Source organism: Choristoneura fumiferana, chromosome Z (assembly GCF_025370935.1).
Source record: "Choristoneura fumiferana chromosome Z, NRCan_CFum_1, whole genome shotgun sequence".
NCBI lineage: Eukaryota > Metazoa > Arthropoda > Insecta > Lepidoptera > Tortricidae > Choristoneura > Choristoneura fumiferana.
The window spans coordinates 19,947,348-19,971,555 of NC_133472.1; the positions used below are offsets into that span (position 1 = coordinate 19,947,348).

General features: G+C 37.2%; 1 protein-coding gene across 1 annotated transcript in view; it reads right to left on the minus strand.

Moving 5' to 3' along the window:
• Positions 1-11,094, minus strand: part of LOC141431015 (uncharacterized) — a 28,079-nt gene extending 16,985 nt beyond the window's left edge. The window contains exon 1 of the mRNA XM_074091967.1: positions 11,002-11,094. Coding sequence (XP_073948068.1) covers positions 11,002-11,040 — 39 coding nt within the window. The 5' untranslated portion in view covers positions 11,041-11,094. The remainder of the gene's footprint in view (positions 1-11,001) is intronic.
• Between the last annotated feature and the right edge of the window lie 13,114 nt (positions 11,095-24,208).

Consider the following 24,208-nt stretch of genomic DNA (forward strand, 5'->3'; position numbering starts at 1 on the left):
CGAAGTCGGTGCCTCAGCAGAGCCAGCAGAAATTAATCCGACCTGAACAATTGAAGCTGCAGGTAAAAGGTTTACACTAGACCAGAAATGGCGGAGTAATAATCAGCACTGACACCAAGGCGGACATTAAGAAGTTGAAGTAGTCTGCGCAGCTAACCTCGTCGACGGGGCCTTACCATGGATGAACCGCACAGCGCAAACCGAGGATTGTGGTTGTTGGAGTGCCTTCAGATATGCAGGAAACGGAAGTGTACAACTGCATCTTCCAACAAAACTTAGCCGGAACATTTGAAGGTATAACATACGAACCTTTATCGGCTCTATTAAACTCAGCCATAAGTCGGGAAAGAAAGAGGCCGAGACCTGTAACTACGTATTAAAAGTACCTGCTCAAATACGTTAGGCCTTAATTACAAAGGAGAGAGAGTTCGTGCACTGGATCCTGTCCCGTTAGAGATTTCACCCTGGTAACGAGGTGTTTTAAATGCCACCCAGTTATGGACACGCCGCCAAGTCCTGCCGACGGGAGACATCCATTTGTGGACACTGTGATGAAACCGCGGGCATGATATCAAACAATGCACCAGGAAAGCCGAACCATCAAAAATGTGCTACTTGTCTGCATTTCAAAAAACCGTGCGGCCACAAGACGGGTGACTCCGAATGTCCTGCTAGATTACTTGCAGAAAAGAGGTACCTTAATACCATTGACTATGACGGCGTCTAAGAGCGCCGTACTTAAATTAGTTTATTATTATTTATTTATTTACACATTATGACTTATGACTAACCGATTGATTGATGACCTAGATAATTTCTCTGTGTCGGAGTCATCGCCATGTGAGGTTAATTATAATCCTAATATTAATTATGCACATTTTATCAACACTTAATAAATCGCACCATTTTTAGGTCAAATGTAATAGACGTGATGTCTTAATCAGCAATCTATGAACCAACACTAACCCAGTAAAAATCCACTGACGCACAGTATTTATGTTTGACCTGATAATATCTTTTAAGTAAATACATAAAAATGTTGTTATTTTGATTTTGTGTAATTTCTACGTAAATACTAAGTACCTATTATATTACACCGTACCTACTTTGTTAATTTTTCCTTGGTGATTATTTTAGTATGTAAATATTAGCTCGTTTAGCCTGAGACACAGGAATTATCCTAGTCCAGGCACACGTGTTACATAGATTTTAAGTGAAATATTGTATTTGTTTTATTTAATACTAGCTTTTGCCGCGACTTCGTCTGCGTGGAATAGTATAACTTTGGAAAGTATTTAATTTATTTAGGGTACCTATTCTGCCAATAATAACATATAGAAACTTCTACGGTTTACTGAAAATAACCTATTTTAATACATTGCTTTATATCTAAACAAATTTTTTTTGTTCTTCCATTCTTTAGTAAAACATAAGCTGGTTTTTAACACTTTATAAACATTTTTTAAATAAGTATTCTACCCTGCCAACACAAAAGGACTAATTCTTCATAGTGAGCTCTTGACATCTTACGTCCTTTATTGTAAGTTAGGAGGGTAGCATTATAATTAAGACGGCATTCTTACTAAGCATTGCATATTTCTATACTTATAAAGCGGCTTAACACTAATTGCAATTATCATCTATATAATAGTCACATTTCCGTTGGAAACTGTATTCTATTGAATGGAGTAGTAAATTTGTTTGGAATTCCTTACGAACTTTCATCCCCATATTTTCAAGTAGGTATGAAAAATGTCGAAATTTGAAAAGAGCCAGAACAAATGTTTTTTAGGGTTCCGAACCTCAAAAGGAAAAAAAATGGAACTTATAGGATGACTTTGCTGTCCGTCCGTCCGTCTGTCTGTCAAGACCCTTTATCCCGTAAACGTGCGGAGTATTTATCGAGTTGAAATTTAAACCCTAAACTCAAAAAAGTTATAGGGTACTTCTGGCTGTCCTAGAAACTTGAAATTTTGTATAAAGGAAGCTCTTATAGCAAATTTTATTTTCTTTATAGCAAAATAAGTAAGAAAAATCTGAAAATCATAATTTTTCATGTCTGACTGTCTATGTTAATAAGCCATGTAAAATGACCCCACATTGCGTACATTTTGCTTATGAGCTTGGCTCTGCTAACACTTGATATTCATAAATACCTATGCACGGAACCCTTGATGCGCGAGTTCGAGTCGATTTTAACCGGTTTTTTTTGTTCTTATCGAATACCTAAACACAAAGATTCATCGATTTATCTGTGATAATGACGACGTTCCATATAATTTTTTATCCTATTTCATCCCCTCACAGGTCGAATTTTCAAAAAAGCTAAAACACATACCGACTTATTTCTTATTAAGTGCCTAAATGCCAAGTTTCATGGTTTTATTTCCGACAGCGACGAACTTTCACCATATAAACTTTCACCCCCTATTTCAACCCCTTAAAGCCTTTTTTTTCGCGATAAAAGATAGCCTATGTTCTTTCCCATGGTCTATTCTATCTCTGTACCAAATTTCATCCAAATCGGTTCAGCGGTTTTTGCGTGAAAGCGTAACAGGCAGACAGACAGACAGACAGAGTTACTTTCGCATTTATAATATTAGTATGGAAGTATGGATTAGTATGGAAGTATGGATAGTATGGATTATTATTAATTATTTGATGATCAATATTATTTCCGAGTAAGTTTTTAATAATATTTAGGTAACCGTTTTAATATTATTTGGTGATTCAATTTAGGTGACAGATCTGCTATTTTAGGAACAAATATTGTTTATTAGGTCGCCGAATAGAAAATAAATAACACCGGTCTGGAACCTTTATTTTGCCGCCCTCTCAAAATTGCCGCCCGGGACGGGACGGAAAAATCCTGAAACATGGTAACCCTATGCGCGGCTAGTCTAGCGATGAGAACTAGTTGACCGAGCGTATCTTGGTTTTAAGAGTCCATTTTTAGCACAGAGCTAATAAAGAGGACGTCTTCCGACTGATGATGATGATAATTAATAAAGAGGAACAGAATAGAATTGTCACGCGAGCTACACTCGAGCCGCCTAGGTATATAGTTAAAAAACGTATCTATTTTCCCAGTCTGTAACGAAGTTAATTAGTCAAAGAATGCGTTATTGCAGAAAGTTGGTTCATATACATAAATTAACAGATAAGAAGAGAAAGAGATATATACAACAGCGAATTGTATTACATTCATTGTAGATTTCATTGGCGAATAAGTACTGTAATGTACCTTAGACCTATGAAAAAACGAAAAGATATGCTACATTTTTATACCATATTTTAAATAAAACCAAACACTGGAATTAGATTAAAACAACAATTATACGAGGTGAAGTAAATAAAAGCTGGTAAAAATCTACAACAAATTAAAAGGATGAGTATTATTTGTTCCTCTGAAAGATTTTAATCCTTTCAATGAGAAGAAAAGCAGAGCAGCAAACACTTATTTTATTCCAATGTACTATTTTTAAATGGGAAAAGACTTTCATTTGTTTTAAGAGTCCTTTATACCGGCTGATTCTTCGGATGTGAATAGGACCAACTTTAACTCTAACTAACGACGGTGGAAGCATTCTACACTTCCACTGAACGTAGATATAGTTTAGATATAAGTAGTTAGTGTTTAGTATTGTAACTAAGGGACCCCATACATCCCTGTATTTTTATTATTATTATTTTTTGTATTTTTTTTTCTTTAATTGTATAATATAGTTTTTTAGTATTTTATTTGTAATTATATTATTATGAAAAAATGACTTTCTGCCAAGTTGCTTGCGGCGCATTCTTCTTGGAAATGATGGTCTTTCCGAAAGCGCTGGTAGTTTAAAAAATGACGTGTAAAAGTGCCCATTGCAGCCTATTTACTGAATAAATCATATGAATTTGAATTTGAACTAACTCAGTAAATTATTCACTGGCGTTTCGTAGCCGTAATTGGTGAAATTCATGTTACTATACTTTTAATCTTTCGTCGTGTAAGATATGAGTTAGAAACGCTCAAACAATATGATGGCAACCGACTAGTGTCCCTACACGTCCTGAATTGTGTGAGGTTGATTCCGATCAACACACCCTGAACCTGCCGGTATAATAGTAAGAAAGATGAAAATTAATCTGATGTTATGTGAATTATCTCGGTACGGTACGGTTGTGCCCCCGCCAAGTCGAGCGCGAAGCAAACACTGCCGTACCATTAACTATAATAATAAAGAAATCGCAGTAAGGAAGCACTTGGCAAGACTTTGTCTAGATTTCATTACTTTTTAGAGATAAACAAGCAGCTCCATCGAGACTTGGCTAGTTTTTTACAGAATGTTTTTGGTGGGATTTAACTTACAGTAAAGGTCTGGTGCGCTTGCGAACTAGGTACGACACTAATTTATTGTACCTGTGAGCCACCGAACTTTGGAGTTCCAAAATAAATTGTCGAACTATGAAATTCAGTTAAAATTAGAATTTTATTGTTCATCACTTATTAAAAAATCGACTGACAGAAATCGACAATTACTAGTATCTAAAATAGATTTTTGGCGCCTGCCGTTGACAGTGACTTAATTTCCAGGTTTTGGGGCAGCTATTTTGATAAATCAGCCTGTTACATCGTCGCACTGCTTTTTAATTTAGATCAGATTTAAAGATCTATACTTGCCGTGCTTAAATTCATATTGACTATTTATTTTTATCTTTATAAATGTTACTCATTAATGACCATTACGATAATACATTGATGAAAACTGATAGCATTTTACAACTAAATATGATTACATTGTAGATTTTTACCTGGTATTAGTGTAAACCGTCATACAAGTAATTCACAAAAGATAAGTCACTAATAAAGCTAGGTTTAGAACATGATATTTCATGTTATGTGATAATTTTAATCTAATCACGAAAGAAAAATTCCAAGAATTTGGATAATAACCGGATGAAATGCGCAGTCTGTATTTGTAGGTACTTATTTAGATTACATTTGCCTAAATAGAAAAGGGCGAATATGTGAACAAAATAATGATTTTTAACTGTAAATCATGACCTATTAAGAAATCAAAAGAATAAAACATGAAAGAAATTCATAGTCAAAATACCACAAACGGGACTTATCACGCTAACTCACACGAGTAATATTTACCTCGACGTTTCGGCAACATTACAGTGGCCGTGGTCATGAGTAGACTGAAGTGTGGGGTGTCAAGTCTGCCTAGCAGCGCGAGTCCTTCGAACTACCCGCACTTGATCACAAATAGTACCGGTACTTGTATCTCGAACTACCCGCACTTGGTCATTCTTATTTGTCACCCCATCACACTGACACACAACACTATTGTCGTTCCAATCGTTTATTTAACTTTTGACAGATCACGCACGTGAAGTTTTATAATAATTTTCGGTACAATGTACCTACTACAGAGAATACCGTACTTCATGGACGGGTACCGCCCACGTAATGACCATAGACTATAAAAACCGTTTTGAAGTAAATCGATTTTATAAATAAAACATACATATTTTATATCAAAATCATTTAAAAATAATAAATACATTAATATGCCTTTAGGGATTAAAAAGTTAAAACAACTAAAATAGGCACTGTAATACTATTTTTAATTATACCTACCACGGGCGTCTCGTTGTGAGTGTCAACAAACTGGCGTCGCTGCCGCGTCCAGTTTTGGCGCTTCATAATTGTCAAAATTACTAAATTACCGTGGGAAGTGATAAACATATTAACTTAACATAAATGGTTTATTTTAATATGTAAGATAAAGTAACTTAAACACCTGTGAATGTTTATAAAACAATGCAAAATGTTGAGCAAAAATAAAATATGAATGTGTTAAATCGATTCTTAAAAGAAATCGAATCAGGAACGCATCAGGGCATCACTATTTTAATTAGTACTCGAGCTGTCAAAAGTTAAATAAACGATTGGAACGACAATAACAACGTCCGATCGTCCCTCAGAACATTCATCCCGACGCCGACACTTATTTATAACAGAATTCCACAAAGATGGAGGCTTATTACACATCGTCCCGGTTAAAATTTTTATGCTTTTTATTGCAACTGCTTCACGTACCATTCTTGAGTAGAAATGACTTTCCGTGGAGAGAATTTTGGGATTGTGAAGCTCAATCCAGAGGTTTGGTCATGACCACGGCCACTGTAATGTTGTTGTCGAGGTAAATATTACTCGTGTGTGTTAGCGTGATACGTCCCGTTTGTGGTATTTTAACTATGAGTGAAAATCACAAAAGTTTAAAACGTTATATGAAAGAAATTGCTGTCAAAGGTTGATATTCCAATACGTACTTATAACCTTTTTATGCTTAGTGAACTTGAGTACCTAATTCAATTGTTACCGGATCAGAAAACGGACTTAGAGGCGTTTGTTATCACATTACCGTTGTCCGTTTTAACTAACAGGTGCAGGTGCAAATGTGAAGTCGTAAGAAATAGTGATTACGCTCTCGGGTCTTGGATGTTTAATATGTGTTTAAGTAGATATTTATCTACAAAAGTATGTTTATCCGTTGCCTAGTATCCATAGTAGGTACAAGCTTTGCTTACTTTGGGACTAGGTGAATTGGTGTCAAGGGTCCCATGATATTTATATTTAATTATTTAATTTTATAATTTGTTGAAAGAGGTCATAGTCTCCCTATTCTATTTTAAACGGTTCCACGCAGATAGAAAAACCTTAACAAGAAAAATAGGGTCCCGTTGTGCAATATTTTAATATGGAACCCTAACAGTCGGCGTTAGTGTTTATCCTTTATCTTGACTCATGACCTTAAAAATATGTTGTGTTTATCGGTGTCTATTTTCGACTTCGACTTCAACTTACACACAAACTTCGACTTACACACTATAAATTAGTTAAAGTTTAGTTGAAATCAAATATGTTTCTTAATTAACTTTCAGATATGAGTTTGTTTTCAATCAATTTGTATCCAATATATGTTTAAACATTCGCGTTGCATGTTGACAAAGCAAATGGATTCAAGAGTAGGTACCAACTGTTAAGTAATTGATCGGCATGCATTGAAAATTAATTTCATTATTACAATGTCCTTAACGGCAAACAAATCATAGGACACTTTAACACCGATTGACCTAGTCCCAAACTAACCAAAACTTGTGTTATGGGTACAAGGCAAAGGATAAACGTACTTAAATAGATAGAAGCGTACTTAAATATTAAACACCTAAGATACGATAGAAAAAATCTTATTTTTCATACATAATATCTGCCCACCGGGGATTGAACCCGGGACCTCAAGCCTCTCGTAGTCAGGTTCTCTAACCACTCGGCTGTCCGGTCGTCCAAATATAAGTTATTAAAGTGAACAAAACTTTATCAAACACTATAAGAAACAAAAAAGCGCATCACAAAATACAATAAAAGTTACCATGGTTCCCACGCTTTCAGTGCACTGTCCAATAAAGATATTATTAAATGAGACGTCTCCTGTCTGTCGCTTCGCTAGTGATCCTGGCCAATTGAGGTGGCCCAGTTCTGTGTTATTATCCTTGCTGGACTTTGTTGAATGAATTACCTACTACAATGAACATTCGGTCGCGTTATCACCGGAGATTAGCGACTACCAATGAAAATCACAAAACGAGATATCTGTATTTGCCGCAATTTTTAAACTCTTTTTTTTTTTAACCCACTTTTGACGCTAATAATGTATGTGTTATATTTCCTTTTACCAAGTCAATGCAGGATATACGAGTATGTACCTACCGGAATTTGCAAATATCAAATGGGTATCTATAATACCAGACTCAGTGTATTGTGACTCAGTCAATCATTTGGCAAGTTTGTACGTAATTGCACGTACCTATTATTATCTAATATACCTGGCCTGGTCTGTGGCCATATTATCTAATATACCTGGAATCACAATCGTTTTCACCACCTCCTTCTGCCACACTAAAAAAACGGCTTCAGGTTTAGTATCCTGAATGAATATCCAATATTTTAGGAATGAGGGAACCTGTGGAGGGAACTTTGACATAATTTTTCCATAGGTGTACCCACATACAAATTGACTTGCAGATTGACGATACTTACTCTATGTATTCTTGAAAACGATTAATAATAATAATATCAAAATGGACTTTTAGTCGAAATTTTTGCTGTGGAATCTTATGGAAAGAGGCCCGTTATTTTTGTCAGTATTTTATATCTTCAACCAGACGTAGGAAACGCAACGATTAAAGGTACGAGACCATTGAAAACACTGTTTTCAAAACAGAAAGTTTTTTGAAAGTAGCCTTAAAACATCGTACAATACAATAGAATACAATCATCATCATCATCAGCCTACAGCAGTCCACTGCTGGACATAGGCCTCTTCCATGGCGCGCCACAACACTCTGTATTCAGCCCCTCGCATCCATCCGCCGCCAGCGATCCTCTTAAGGTCATCCGTCCACCGTGCCTCAGGACGCCCTACACTACGTTTTCCCGTCCATGGTCTCCCTTCGAGGACTCGTCCTGCTCCACCGTTCATCGGTCCTGCGACAGACGTGGCCAGCCCAACGCCACTTCAACGAACTAATTCTCTGAGCAATGTCAGTGACTTACAATACAATTAATCTTTATTGTACACCAGAAATAGTAAGTGATACAAAAAACAAGTACACAGAGAAAATTACAAGGTAAGCAATTGGCAATAGGTCGGCCTTATCGTACAAGGTTTTGTAAGTAAATAAAAGGCGCAACGAACTTTTTTATAAAAGTGTTAGGTAGGTAACTGTGCTATTTCTCTTCTTTTTTTCCTTCACCGAGATGAATAATGCGAAGCTTGATCTGTTTTGATGGGTTTTCAATATCCGAATTATGTGGGCACCTTAACCGCAAGATATCACGGAAGGGTGGTTCATCTCAGGGTTTAACGTGTGGTAAATGGGAATATAAAGATAGGTGTAGATCTAAGGTCCGATATGTCCAATTCCAAGTAAACTTGTATGAAAAGCTCAGTGCGACATGCAACCTATGGTTGGGGAACGTGCTAATCGTTGCTGCGCTCTCATGTGGGTACATTACAATTATATTTCTTTTTATCACATTTTCTTTAAATTAAATGGTCTTAGAAAATATTTGCATCCTCAAATCGGATTGAAACTTATTTATTGATCAGCTTTCAAAGAAGATGACGTAGAATTTAATTTTTGTGATTTGCATGAAAACGTGCGATAAGTTTTTATTTTTACCCAACTGCGGCAAAGTCGAAATGAAAGGTAATAATTTTAGCCCAAATTTTTTAATGAATGATAAAGTTACTATTGTGGTTAAAAACTACTCTAACATGAAACGAAATATCAAAATCTTACTTGTATTCTTACTACATCCAGTGCGTATGAATAATAGCTCTTATCGTAAATACTTCGATAACGGGCTTAGATACGGTACGATTACGTAGAATAACTTACCTTCGTACTTAGCGACACGTTCACAAATGAAATAGAAACAGAGTTTAAGTACCTACTTATCTATGTTAAATTGAGATTTTCTACTGTACCACGCCTCAACCTCTATACTATGTTACTTGTAAGCACTTCTTATTGTATATGTTGGTAAGTTTAGAAATCACACATCTAGACACGCGGTAGCGTGTCAAGCCAAGTTCAAGCTAACAGAACTGGCGAGCAGCACCTTGTGTAATTTTACTCGAACCATTTGGAGCCACTTTTGACCCCCTCATAACTCAAAAACTATTTCACATAAACGTGTAAAATTTGGCTCATTTATTGAGACTTGTGAGATACATTATGTGCTCTAAATTTCATAAACACACCTGAAAGGGTTATTTAGATATTAACATCCAAAAATCATCATTTTTATCTCTGACTCACCAATAGATCAAAATTCTAACCCAGTTCCAAATGACCTAGAAAGTTCAAATTTTGCATCCTGATAGGTAGTTGGGTGAATACAAAGAAATAAATCAGAAAGTAGTTAATTTTTATCATTTTATTATAACTTTTTAAATTAAATTATTTCTGTACAAAAAGTAATGATATCCAATCAAAACATAAATGTGAATTGAGAGCCAAGTTCAATATTATGATAAATGCCTTGATTGTTGACTTTGACGACAAAAGAAGAAGAATATAACAACTTAAAATATCATTTCTTCTTATAACTTAGGATAATATATTGAAACCTAAGGTCGGACTTGGCTTGTTTTCATATACGAATTTATATTAGCCTTCGCAAGTTTTAAAGCTGTAAGTTCTTATTTTATTCTTCCGAAAATTTGGCTTGCTGGTTGAAACTAGCCAGGGTTCTTCCATGACTGTTATAGTAGTTTACTTAATAATAATTCGTATATGAGAAATAGCCAAGTTCGACCTTAGGCTTCAATATATTATCCTAAGTTATATTAATGATATTTTAAGTTGTTATAAAATCATTTCAGGACTGACATTTAGATCTCACTTCTTTTGTCGTTAAAGTCAACAATCAAGGCACATATCATGGTATTGAACTTGGCTCTCATTTCACATTTATGTTTTGGATAATATCTCATTTAATCATTAGTGTCCTGAACTGAGTGTGTATAAAAAAATGAGTGTGAGTAGGCAAAATTAGCATAATTATTTCTAAACGTCGCATAGCATTGACAGCAAAAGAAGTCGTAATTAAAAATTTCATGCTTAATACAAGTTTTTTCCGCGGACTCTATTTTTCTATGACTGTACTTGCATTGTATTCAACCTACAAATGTTTACCAAATTGTATGTCAATCCGAGCCCTGGCAGTGTATCAAAATTAACTTAACTAATTTTTAACTTGCAAAGGTTTGAAGCAACAAAATATACAAGGTGAAATAACATAAATAGAAACAAGGCAAATCGAGGTGAATGGTTTAAAATCAACATAATTAAATATTTGTAAAGGCAGCCAAAAAATGTATGAAATATCAGTGTTTTTTTTTTCTTTTGTAATGATTGCTTAAAATTATTAATTCTTACCGTAAAATAACATCCTGGTATTAAGCACGGATATTTCATTTTTTTGTTTACTTAATTCAATTAAAAACTGTTAAAAGTGACAGTGGAGAAACTGTAACATTCTATTTTACGCAGCACTGGGTCATCTTTGCTGTGACCGAATTTTTAATCTGAGATAAGTGATGTGGATAAGAGGCTGGTATAAGTTACAGAAGGATATAATATAGCCACAATTTTATTTTAATATGATGCCGGACACGAATCTGCATTAATGTTTTGTCGACATTCTCTAATACACATTCAATCAATCATTCCTTAATATTTCAAGACTTCAAATTTCTGTGTGTATATTGCTATTCGAAACAAAACGAAAGAAATCATAAGAATAATCAAAACAATTATACCTACAATGATTACCTATAACATAATTTATACCTAATTAGATCTTATATTAAATTTGGTAAATTATTTAGCCTAAATACTCGGCAAAGCCCTGTAGTCTACGGTACCTCGACATCAAGATGCCCTAATTATTAGGCACGTATCTAAATATCGAAAGTGAAATATCGATAGTTAAAATTTCGAACCTAACCTTATTTACTTTCGATATTTTGACCGTCGACTTTTTAACATTATATATATTCATTTTCGATATTCATATACGTCCCCCTATAATTCGTATAAAGTACTATTTCGAACCGACCGTTCAATATATCAGAAAACGCGACTAGTGAATACATATCATCGCAATGGATGCGCAGTGCGAGCTATTAGTGATAATCTTGTATTCAGACGTGAAATAGAGGAAATGGTTCCGGAATTACTATTGTGTCAAAGACCGATTTAAAAATTACTAGCCGCACCCCACTGCAAACGGATCGCCGCTCGATCGAACCAAGAGTACCGTTGACAGTTGATACACAGGAATCCTTCCGAGTAATACCTTAAGTCCTTTGTGTTCAAATACAACTTGATCATGCGGATGGTCGAGAAACACATTCTGAAGGGATTTGAACGTTTCATTGTTGGAGCTTTACTAAACTCCTTTACACCAAAAGACTGTTCAGACGAGTGCGAAACTTCTTCAATAACAATCCATAAGCTGCGAGGCGTGAGAATGTAACCCAGTGGGTGAACTTCCGCTAAACTGCGCCGTCTTAAGCAGACAAAGCACAACGGACTTATGTTTTTAGAAAAATTTACAGGTGAATCGGCGCGGAGATGTACAGAACCCATCAATCACATTACTTGAATGAAATTCACGTCACGTCGCATTGATGTATCATATTACTAGGCGAGCTATGCGAGACGATACGGCTCCGCTCCGCTTCACTTCAATGAATACGCACCCATTACGTGTGGTGTTTGCTTTAACTCATCTGGCTTGAACCCGTTATACTTTCAGCCGATAGCAATGTTGTCAGATTAACTACTCAAACAGAGCAAGTAGTCTTGTATTGGAAGATGTACTTATATTACATCTACTACATAATAATGTACCTAGTATTCTGTATCAAGTTTATGTTTATAATAAATACCTAACCGTTTTAGTTCAGTACTTTAAAAGTAGATACAATATGTTACTTACTACAGAACAAAATACACCTAAAAATAAATATAAAGTGCTATTTTTCTCGTTTCTACCGCTATTATGCTTTGCTTTGTGGCAACAATCGACATCGCTCATGTTTGTTGTAAGTATCGAAAGAAAAATAGGTTGAAATTTACAATATTTATCATATAACACAGTAGATAAGATAATGTTACTTGCACATATTAAATATTTGTGGCATATCGTTTTGTTTTATATTAATAGATTGTTTTATATTAATTTCGGTTAATGAACATCTCTAAGTACCAATACCTACCGGGTAGTGCGTGTAAAAGAAACTAAAAATTAGCATTATGAGTGCACAGACTACATTGCAGACATAAATAAAATATCTTAACGTTTAAAAGTTGTAAAGTTTTGAGAAACAAAGTGGTTCAAATCGCAATTAACAATCAATTAAAATAACGGTGAGGTCTCCTGTCAGTCGTTAGTGGTTTCTTTTTTGTTTTGGCGTCTATTTGGTGTACAAAGTTGATGCAATTGACTTTATTAAATTCAAATAAAACCGCTTAAATACGTGTTTATTGGCGAGGTAAAATAAATTGTTACTGCAACCACGGCAAAAAAGTTTCTGATCAAGAACTTCAAATTACAACCTTTAAACGCGATGAAATGAAGATTCCTTATAAGATAAGATATCCATCATTACGGTGTATTCTCTTCTCTTTCTAGCATGCGCAAAACTTTTACGCTATTTCCTTCCGTCATGGCGTGACTAACCGTCGTTGGTGGCAGAACCCGCGAGTTACGTTATTGAACAGCATAAACGATGGCATATTTTTAAGTACAGTATCTTCGTGTGAAGCCGTGGTGGCCTAGTGGTTTGACCTGGTCGCTCGCACCTCTGAGTTTTTCGAAATCCATGTGCGAAATTACATTTGAATTTTACCACGAGCTTTACGGTGAAAACTTCGTGAGGAAACCTGCACAAACCTGCGAAGCAATTCAATGTTATGTGTGAAGTTCCCAATCCGCACTGGGCCCGCGTGGGAACTGCGGGTCAAGCCCTTTCATTCTGAGAAGAGGCCTGTGCTCAGCAGCCCACTGTCCCAACGTATATAGGCTGGGATGAAGATCTTTGTGTGATTAAATTTACTAAAGTAGGTGTATCATTTACAAGACTCGTGGATTAAAACATGTGTATAATGTTAAGTAGCATTTTGATTCAGAACGTTATCTGCAAAGATCGGCTATGTCAGCCATGTAAGGGCTAAACATGCCAACCCATAAATGCAGTACGCAGACTCAAGTCACTGTAGCCGAAAACGTATTATTACATTTTGATTCAACAGTCAGAGCACAAAGTAGATGCCAACGCATAATTTTGCACAAATACCTACATTTTTTAAGGTTCCGTACCCGAAGGGTGACAAACGGGATCCTATATTTCTGTCGCTTTGCTGTCCATCTGTCTATGTAATGTATTACTACCGCTAAAACATGAATTAAAAAAAAAACGGCCAAGAGCGTGTCGGACACGCCCAAAATAGGGTTCCGTAGCCATTACGAACAAAATAAGTAATATTTTTCTAAGGATTTCGTAATTCTCAAGCAAACTTAACCTTTATAGTTTTCCTTGTAAGTTTGATATACTTACTACCATCTTGATTTTTCAAATTTTTCCACCCACCACAATGAAAAATTGCACTTTAAAGTTGAATATTTCGCAAACAAATCACTGAATGAAAAAATTGTCGGCAATCCCCTTAATGGTTTTTATAAGACCTATCCAACGATACCCCACACTACAGGGTTAGATGAGTAAAAAACAATCACCCCACTTTACGTCTATGGAAGGTACCATAATTTTTTTTTTCAGTCTTTTCTAACTAACTAACTTGAACTTGAACTATTTTGTCGGCATAGTTTACATATATATCCGTGCAAAATTACAGCTTACTAGCATTGATAGTCCCTGAGTGAGCAGTCGCGGACGGACGGACAGATAGACAGACAGACATGGCGAAACTATAAGAGTTCCGTTTTTGCCATTTTGGCTCCAGAACCCTAAAAATTAAACAATTAGTTTCGAGCGAGCAAAGTAATTGTTTCAGTTCATTCTTCTTTTGGATTTTATTTCCAAAGTTTAAATATTTTCCCTAAGACTTGATATGCAGTATATTCACCTCTATCATCATTCCGAGTTTGAGGTTTGTATGTTTAAACTTTACAAAGATGGCACAGAAAGAAAGGGGGGTCCCCACACAAAAATCGTATTGTTTTCGTTCTACCTCCAGTAGTAACGTTTAGACATACGAAGCTCTGAATGAAAATGTCGCCATAGAACGACACATACGTACACACACGTACATACGTATGCATGGTGACATTTGACAACAGACAGCTGTCAATCCGACCTCTTTTTTTAAATCAAACAAACCACGGCATAATACCTTAATTAATCTCACGAAACGTGTGGTCACAGAATATATAATAGTACTAACGTACAGAATAGCCACGCTCCGCCCCGCATCGGTTCGAGTTACCCCACCCCTCAAGCGCAGATTGCATTGCAGGAAAACCGCAGGAAACTTCAGGAAAGCAGTCGGGTGCGCAATGCGATGTATGTCGGCCGCACGGCACTAATTTCGGGAGCAATAATTTTGCGAAATGGTAACAGTACCATAGTTTATTTATAAAAGGAAGTAGGGAGACTTCCTTTTATAAATAAATAATGATTTCTGAAATTATCGCCATTAATACATGAAATAACCACCTACCGAATAATTCATTTTAGTTTGCAGTCGTATATTTATTGTAATTGAAAATAATAATTCTGAAAAAAACATGTGGTTTGAGGACATTAAATGGGATGAAGTTTTGCCAAAGATTTTAAATAGCAGATGGGTAAATTTTGCTAAAAGTCTGGTTCAAATGTCTTGTATTACGGTACCGAGAAATATTAATATGACGCAAATAAGACCGTTTGAGCTTATAGGATACTGTGACGCTTCTAATGTAGCGCATGGTTGCTGTCTCTACTTAAGAACTATTGACAGCGAAAATAAGGTTTCAGTGAATCTCTTATGTTCCAAGTCGCGTATTAATCCTAAAAACAAAGTTTTAACAATACCGAGATTAGAGTTGAATGGGGCGTTATTGCTGTCGATGTTGGCTAGGAAAGTTCACTCCACTCTGTCATTGAAATATACAGTAAAAACTTACCTGTACACTGATTCATTGATCGTATTATCCTGGCTTAAAACTCAATCTGTAAAACTTAATATGTATGTTGGCAATAGGGTTGATAAAATACAAAAGCTAACTTCTAATTTTGAATGGAACTATGTAAATACAACTGATAATCCCGCAGACTGCTTGTCGCGAGGAGTCGAACCTCACGCCTTGTCAAAGTGTGATTTATGGTGGCATGGTCCACAATGTATACAAAGCTTTTATTATTCTCATGAAACTTCTAATCATGAAATTTTGAAGGATAACTTACCAGAGTTAAAAAACATGTCTTAACTCTGTAGCATATGTACTGATGTATAAACTGCTAAAGGATCTATAATTAGGACAAGTATTTTAAAAGTATGCCCTTTGCCCATTGATTATGATTAGATACCATCTATTTTAATTATGTTACGTTATGCTTTGCTGTGATATATTATGTTATGTTTTGTTTGTTATGCGATGCTTAGTTATGTTTCGTTTGTCATGCTATGCTATAATATGCTAGGCTATTTTTTGCTACGCTATGTTTGCCATGCTATGCTATTTGTGTTATGTTGTCCCATACTAAGTTATGTTATTTTTTTATTATTGATTTTACTCAATGAATGAATTTGTTTTTAATTTGGCTTGGGCCCCCAATATGTTCCAAACTATATGGAACATGAAATGATTGTTTATGGTATTTTTTTATTCTTTTTCTGTCCTTCAAATGAAATGTGTTGACTTTTCTAATTCTAAATTGATCTGTTCAATAAACATGATTTGATTTTCTATAAAACTAAATTTTCTTTATTTGTTCCGCATATTCAAGTGCCCATAGCACAAGGTCTATAACCAAGTATTGTGCAGAACATTAAAAGTGGAAATTATAAGGATAAGGATAAACTTTTTGTCGACGAATAGCCAAGGTGCGAAGGTTTTTCATCGTTTTTGGTGGTACTTCCCAGCCAAAATATTCATTTCGGGTCCAGAGGACAAACTTGTATAAAAGTGACAGCTAGAACGCATAGAGAACACGGCCTTCGAGACTCCACAACCTCCACCAAGCAATCCTTCGTGCTTCGCCATCGGTTACCGGGGTGACAACTGCGTCAACATGTCACTAATTTCAAGAATTTTATTATTTGTTTACAATATGAGTGTTTACGTTTTTTTATAATGATGTCCTTTGCATCGTCACAACCAACTGAATGCCCAATATGTGATGACAGAAAGCTTTATAAAGGTAACAGAGGACTCCAAATTCACTTGAGCAAGACGCATATTCCAAGGACAGATGCACCTCATACAGCTGGAAACCTCGCACAAAGTTTCTCCGCCGGAACATCTGGTGCTAATGCTAACTTACCTGGGGCTTCCTCTTCCATACTTGGTCCTAGTTCCGCAACTGCTTCCTCGGCTAGTTTATCTGCTCGATTGGCCTTCCTGAAATCGCACATCAAAGTAGCCAAGAGATTACCAAAGGGAGCGCGTGTAGCGGTAGCCCGAAGTTTGTCAGAGTGCATTGCCAAGGTAGTTTCAAAGAACGATTTTGCTACGTGGGAAGCTTTACTCACTTTTGTCTACAAAAATTGCCATATCCCACGTGACAAATCGAACCGTTCTCTATCAGCAATTATAAAAGAAAATCTTCTTCATCCTGTTGTACCTCCTGATCCCGAGCCAATCGCGATTAGATGTAATTTTAACTCAAATCACAAGATAAGGGCAATCGAAAATAAAATTTCTGATGGCAATGTAAGAAGCGCATCCAAACTGCTTTTTTCAAGCGACACCTTGGCTTTTCACTCTGCAGACGTACTTTCGGCCCTCCAAAATAAACATCCCAGTTCATCCACCTCATTACATTACTCTGCACTCTCCTCATCAGTACAACAGCCTCTACAGGTCACAGAATCAGCTACTTTAGAAGCGATCCGCTCTTTTCCCAACGGCTCTGCCGGAGGCCTGGACGGGCTAAGTCCACAGCACTTAAAGGACCTAACCAGCCCTTTAATGGGTGATGCGGGGGACACTTTACTTAAAGAGCTGACTGCTCTTATCAACTTAATGCTGTCGGGGAAAATTTGCAGCGAAATCGCACCAACCCTCTATGGTGCCAATTTAATCGCTTTAAAGAAAAAAGACGGCGGAATCCGGCCCATAGCTGTTGGTAGCTCATTGCGCCGTTTGGCTTCAAAACTTTGCTGCCGTGAGTTTCACCTCCGCCTTACTGACAAATTTAAACCTAAACAACTTGGTTTCGGTGTCAGAGGCGGATGTGAAGCTGCCGTGCACGCAACTCGCTCATTTCTCGAGAAAAATGAATATGACGTTCTCCTGAAATTGGATGTAAAAAATGCCTTTAACTCGATCGACAGGGGTACCCTTTTGCAAGAGATTGGACGAGAACTTCCTGAGATTTTCGACTATCTCTGGCAGTGTTATGGTACTCCATCAAAACTAATGTTCGGGAACACTGAAATCGCTTCTGCCGTTGGCTGCCAGCAAGGGGACCCCCTCGGCCCTGTTATTTTCAGCCTCGCAATCAACCCCATTATCACACAGCTCACTTCAAAACTCAATCTTTGGTATCTTGATGACGGCACTATTGGTGGAAAAGCATCTTCAGTATTAAACGATCTAAACCTCATCATCAGTCGTTTCTCTGAGATAGGCCTCTCGTTAAATTACGACAAGTGTGAAGCTTTTATCTCAGAGAAACTTTCTGCCGACACTCGGGCCGGCATAGTTAATAGCCTTAACAATGTCACGCCTAATATCTCTATACTCACTCGCGACTCTCTTACTTTACTTGGCGCACCAATTTTCGAGGACGCTATTCCCTCAATTATAAATTCGAAATTAATCAATTTCCATAACTCTTCTGACCTACTTTTCAAAATTAGCCCTCATGTAGCTATTTACATTCTGCGGTTGTGCCTGTTTTCACCAAAATTTTTATACATCTTACGTTGCTGCTCTGTTTGGAAATTTCCCAACTTGACCTCATCTATTGATATTGTTTTAAAAGAAACTACCTGCAAAATCCTTAATATTTCACATACTCCGACAAGTTGGACCCAGGCGACTTTACCGATCAAATATGGTGGTCTAGGGATTCGTACGACAAGCGACCTGGCTCTCCCTGCCTTCCTTTCATCCGTTCACAGCTCTGTCTCCCTCATCAGTGGTATCCTTAACATTACCAATCCCGCTGATGTTGTGGTGTCAGGCTTGGCGGACGCAGAGTTGGCATGGATAGCCAGCAACCTTGGGGAAAGTTTGCCCACCGAAAAAAATAGTCAAGCCGCCTGGGACCTCTTGAAAGTAAAAGCTATCCACAAAAATTTAATCGAGAATTGCAGTAACCACTTCGAGCGGGCCCGATTATTGGCAGTTTCGGAAGCTGAGTCGGGACACTGGCTTCACGCTCTCCCTTCTCGGAACATAGGATCTCTGCTAGACCCGGGATCGTTGCGAGTCGCGGTGTGCCTTCGCCTGGGCCTCAGGACCTGCGAACCTCATCTTTGCTGTCGCTGCGGTGGCTCGGCTGACGCTCTCGGCCGCCACGGCCTACATTGCCAACTTAGTGCCGGCCGTTCCTACAGACACGCGACACTCAACGATCTCGTCCGTCGAGCTCTCGGCTCCGCGTCCATCCCCGCGACCCTAGAGCCTACAGGTCTTTCTGCTGCGGACGGGAAGAGGCCCGACGGTTGTACGTTGGTGCCGTGGCGTCTGGGGCTACCGTTGGCGTGGGATGTTACATGCGTGGATACGTTAGCCCCGTCCTACGTCCAACGGTCTGCGCGGAAACCAGGAACAGCTGCAGACGATGCCCAAACCGTCAAGTGCCGCAAATATGCCTTTCTTAAGGACAACTACTTTTTTGCGGCACTTGCGGTCGAAACCTTTGGGCCTTGGTCGTCCGACACAAAAAAATTTATGAAAGAAGTGTCGGACAAACTAATCGGCATATCTGGCGACCAAAGAGCAGGCTTTTTCTTCGCCCAAAGACTGAGCCTTGCAGTGCAACGAGGCAACGCCGCTAGCGTCTTAGGCACAATGCCCCGCGCTGCGCTGCCTTTGGATGAGGAAGCCCGTTTTAGTTAATTTTATATGTTTTTTTTATTCTGAAATACACAGACAGACACATTTTAAGTAGATTTAAATAAATAGGTAAGATTAACGATTACATTTGTTTGCACATCTGAGCCATACCTACATATAAGTACCTTGAAATGTCATTGGTAGTAAATACTTATAGTACTATGGTTTTACGATAGTCACCCCGTGTTTCTTACGCACACATTGACGCGTGTACATACGTCGTCGTGCTTATGTAGATTCAAGATGCGTATTTTGTACTTCGTGGCCGCCGTTTGGTGTAGTTTGCCGATTTTTTTTTTATTCGACTGGATGGAAAATGAGCAAGTGGGTCTCCTGATGGTAAGAGATCACCACCGCCCACAGGCACCTGCAACACCAGGGGGATAAATAAATAAAGTTTCGATTTATTTTTACAAAAAAACGGCAAGTGAAAAGAAAATCTACTTACAGGAGTGAGCTACATTATAAGTCTATTATCGATTAAAAATATAATATGGACCGTCCTAGAAAACTTAAGGTCTGTCTGTCTGTCCGTCCGTCCGTATGTCACAGGCATTTTACTCGAAAACTACAAGAGTTATATCAATGAAATTTGGAGTACAGATGTCTTGTCAAAGCCGCTATTTAGTTTTGTAGTTAAGTTCCAAAAATAAATATTTATAGTAGTAGTATATACTCCATACACGTAAAAAAAATGTTTTTTTTTAACTCGCATCAACGTGTGGAACATAGTTCGACAGCTCTTTTGAAAAGATAGTAAGGTTTCTCAAAAGCTTTTTTGATTAAGTGAAAATTTCCGGAAATAATCGCTCCCAAAGTATCAAAAATTGTGTGTCCCCCCCCTCTCTATCTTGTAAACAGTTTGTCCCAAAAATATGCAAAAAATATGGAAAGGTAACGCTTAATAAATACTTTCAACGAAAATTGGTGTCAACATGATCGGATATACCGTTTTTGAGTTATTGCCGAAAAACTGCGCTTCTCAACAAAAGGACGTAAGTGTCGTGCGTGAAGATAGACGCTCTTTTCCTTTTAATAAATTTTAAGACTGTAGTAAGTGTTTTAATTGTGTTATAACGCGCATAATATTACTTGATTTTTTTCGTAATGGCTACGGAACCCTATCTTGGGCGTGTACGACACGCTCTTGGCCGTTTTTTTTATTATTATCCTTTTTGCAATGCAGTAAAGTGAAAAAGTACACCTTAAAACATGATAGAAAAAAAAAACAATTCTTTTCGCATAAGCTACTAATAATAGCTTGTAATTAAGCTGTACACCGTGAGGAAACCTGCACAAACCTGCGAAGTAATTCAATGATGTGTGTGAAGTTCCCAATCCGCACTGGGCCCGGCTGGGAACTACGGCCCAAGCCCTCTCATTATGAGAGGAGGCCTGTGCCCAGCAGTGGGACGTATATAGGCTGGGATGATGATGATGAAGCTGTACATAATTGGACATTCGATTTTCCGATTGTCAATTTCAAGATCATGTTAATAATATCAAGGTGGCACTGGAATTTCGATCCTGTTATCAATTTTCCATCGATTTCCTCAGTGTGTGACCCCTACATCTGTCAATAAGGTCAAGGTCTGTTGTTCTCAAAATAGCGATATTCATAGGGTACTGCTGAAATCAATTTAAAAATAATATTCTCAAATTAACGAACTCCCATTGATGAATGTTAAGTGAGCTTAGCAAGTTGCCGAAATACGTTGCGAGTGGCGTATGCCAAATTGATGCGCTATGATGAAAATTAATGATCTGACACACAACTGCGGAAGGGATTGAAATGATAACGTATAGTTATTTATACACAGAAACAGCTACTTATTTAGCGGTAAGAGAAAAATCACAACTTGTTCAGAACCAATTTCTCAGGTCCAAAAATAGCCGTAACTGTTGCGCTCACTTCTTTTGTTGTTTATAATATTTTTTGCGTTGCATTGTGGCCATTTTAAACTATGGAGTGAAGGTCTATTATTGATATTATTTATTGGTTGTGAGGTAGACTAATTTTAAACTATTCCGAAAAGCATAAAAAATGCGAAACCTCTGTAATATTACAAATACGATAGAGTTTGTCTGTTAGGTACACTTTCACACTCAAACTACTCAACCGATCATGATATAATTTGGCGTGAAAGTAGTTTAAGACCCTGAGGAGGACATAGAATAGTATCATCGTGGAAGATAGTAGAGTTCCCGCAGGGTAGCGATAAAAAAATCTTTTTAGACGAAGTCGTGGGCAACAGCTAGTATCTAGTATTAGTAGCTAGCATCTTAATAAACAGCATTATTTTATGTTGTGGGATGGTCAATTAAAAAATGATTATTCACAATCACAAATAACACTTATTTTGCGCTAAATGAAAAGTGTCCCCTTAGGAGTATAATGCAAAAAAATCCTTGGGTTTCATTTAAGAAATTGCAACCAAGTTAGCCTGCGTGATATACGACACTGTTTACGATGAGACAAGTAAATTGCAACCAAGTTAGCCTGCATGATATACGTCACTGTTTAAAATGACACAAGTAAATGGTAACCAAGTTAGCCTGCGTGATATACGAGACTGTTTACGATGAGACAAGTAAATGGCAACCAAGTTAGCCTGCGTGATATACGACACTGTTTACGATGAGACAAGTAAATGGCAACCAAGTTAGCCTGCGGGATATACGACACTGTTTACGATGAGACAAGTAAATGGCCGATGAACGAATAAGGCCTTTTTTTGTGGGTATTATCTGACTCTAACAACGCACAAGCTAAATTACTCTACAGCTATAGACTGGAAATTTGGCAAAAATGAAATATGTAAATTTTAAGATTTTGAGGGTCGTAATGTTGAACTAAAATGGGATTTTTCGAAATTTTTACGGGTTATGGAATTCAGTATTCAGTATTTATATATTGCAACACCTTTTACAAAAAATTATAAAAAATGATGCTCTGTTGGGCGTGGCAATTTTAAGATTAATTACATTAATTAACTTATACATAACATATTATGCTATTTTAACCTCATGTAATAAAAGGGTTATTGTAATGCAAACTGATTATTAGCTAATAAGTAACTTGTGATTACGTGCATTTATTCATTGAGTGTCATAAAGGAGAGCTGAGAAGGGAATTTTGGAAATTCCCGCGGGATAGAGAGTAAAAAGGTATTTTGATACCTAGGTGGTAGGCTAGGCTGGTGGTAGGCCCCTGTGCAAGGTCCGCCCGGATTGCTACCACCATCTTGCTCGCTAATCCTGCCGTGAAGCAGCAGTGCTTGCACTGTTGTGTTTCGGCGTAGAGAGTAAAACAGCCGGTGAAATTACTGGCACGTGAGGTATCCCATCTTAGACCTCTAGGTTGGCAACGCGTCTGCAATACCCCTGGTGTTGCAGATGTTTATGGGCGGTGGTGATCTCTTACCATCAGGATACCCACTTGCTCGTTTTCCATCCAATCGAATAAAAAAAAACCTGGCTGATATTTACTTGACTGAAACAGCCAAAGCTGACCGACTGACTTTGGCTGACTTTGGATGACTTGATATTTGGCACATCTATTCTCCCCAAGGAAGATGAAGGTCATAGATGTGCAAGCAAAGTCGCGCGCAACAGTAAATATTATAATTTCTGTCTATTTGTTCTTTTTGTTTTCCCGGATAATCCACTTGTCGACTTCCCCGGCCCCGCGACAATATCGGTGCCGCGTATAGTGGTGCATGTCGGTTGCCTCAGTATACAGTGCACCGATTAGCAAAACGGTGTTAGATGCATTCATATACTTACGTCACTTTATTTCCAAAACTAATAGGAATATCCGTGCAAATTTTTTGTGGTAGGTAAATAAGGAAATATTAATCACAAAATTGCAAAAAACTAAAAATCAGAAATTTGTCACTTGTACCAGTATACGTAGGAGGTATCGATATAAACTCGTGAGTCCTCGCGTACTCAATTATAAGGAACAAATTAATACTAATAAGAATATCGGCCCGAATGTACTTTATAAACAACAAATTGTTAATTGAATAAAAATTTGAATAATTGTTGAAATAATATCCAAAATAACAAAACTGGTCACCTACGTCTAAGTATAAGTACCACATCTTTAAAAAAAAAATAGGTTCAGAATGATAATTATTTTTATCTACATGCATATCATAACTTCCCTATTATATGTTCAGAAACGACTATCAAATGGCCTGTATTAAGAAACCTGGTATCTGCGGGTGCAATGTTCACATTAAAGTACAGTGCATCTTAATGTTTACATTAAAGTATCGGTAATACTTTTTTTAACAATGCATATCTGAACATATTGTAGAAAACTTATGACATGCATGTAGA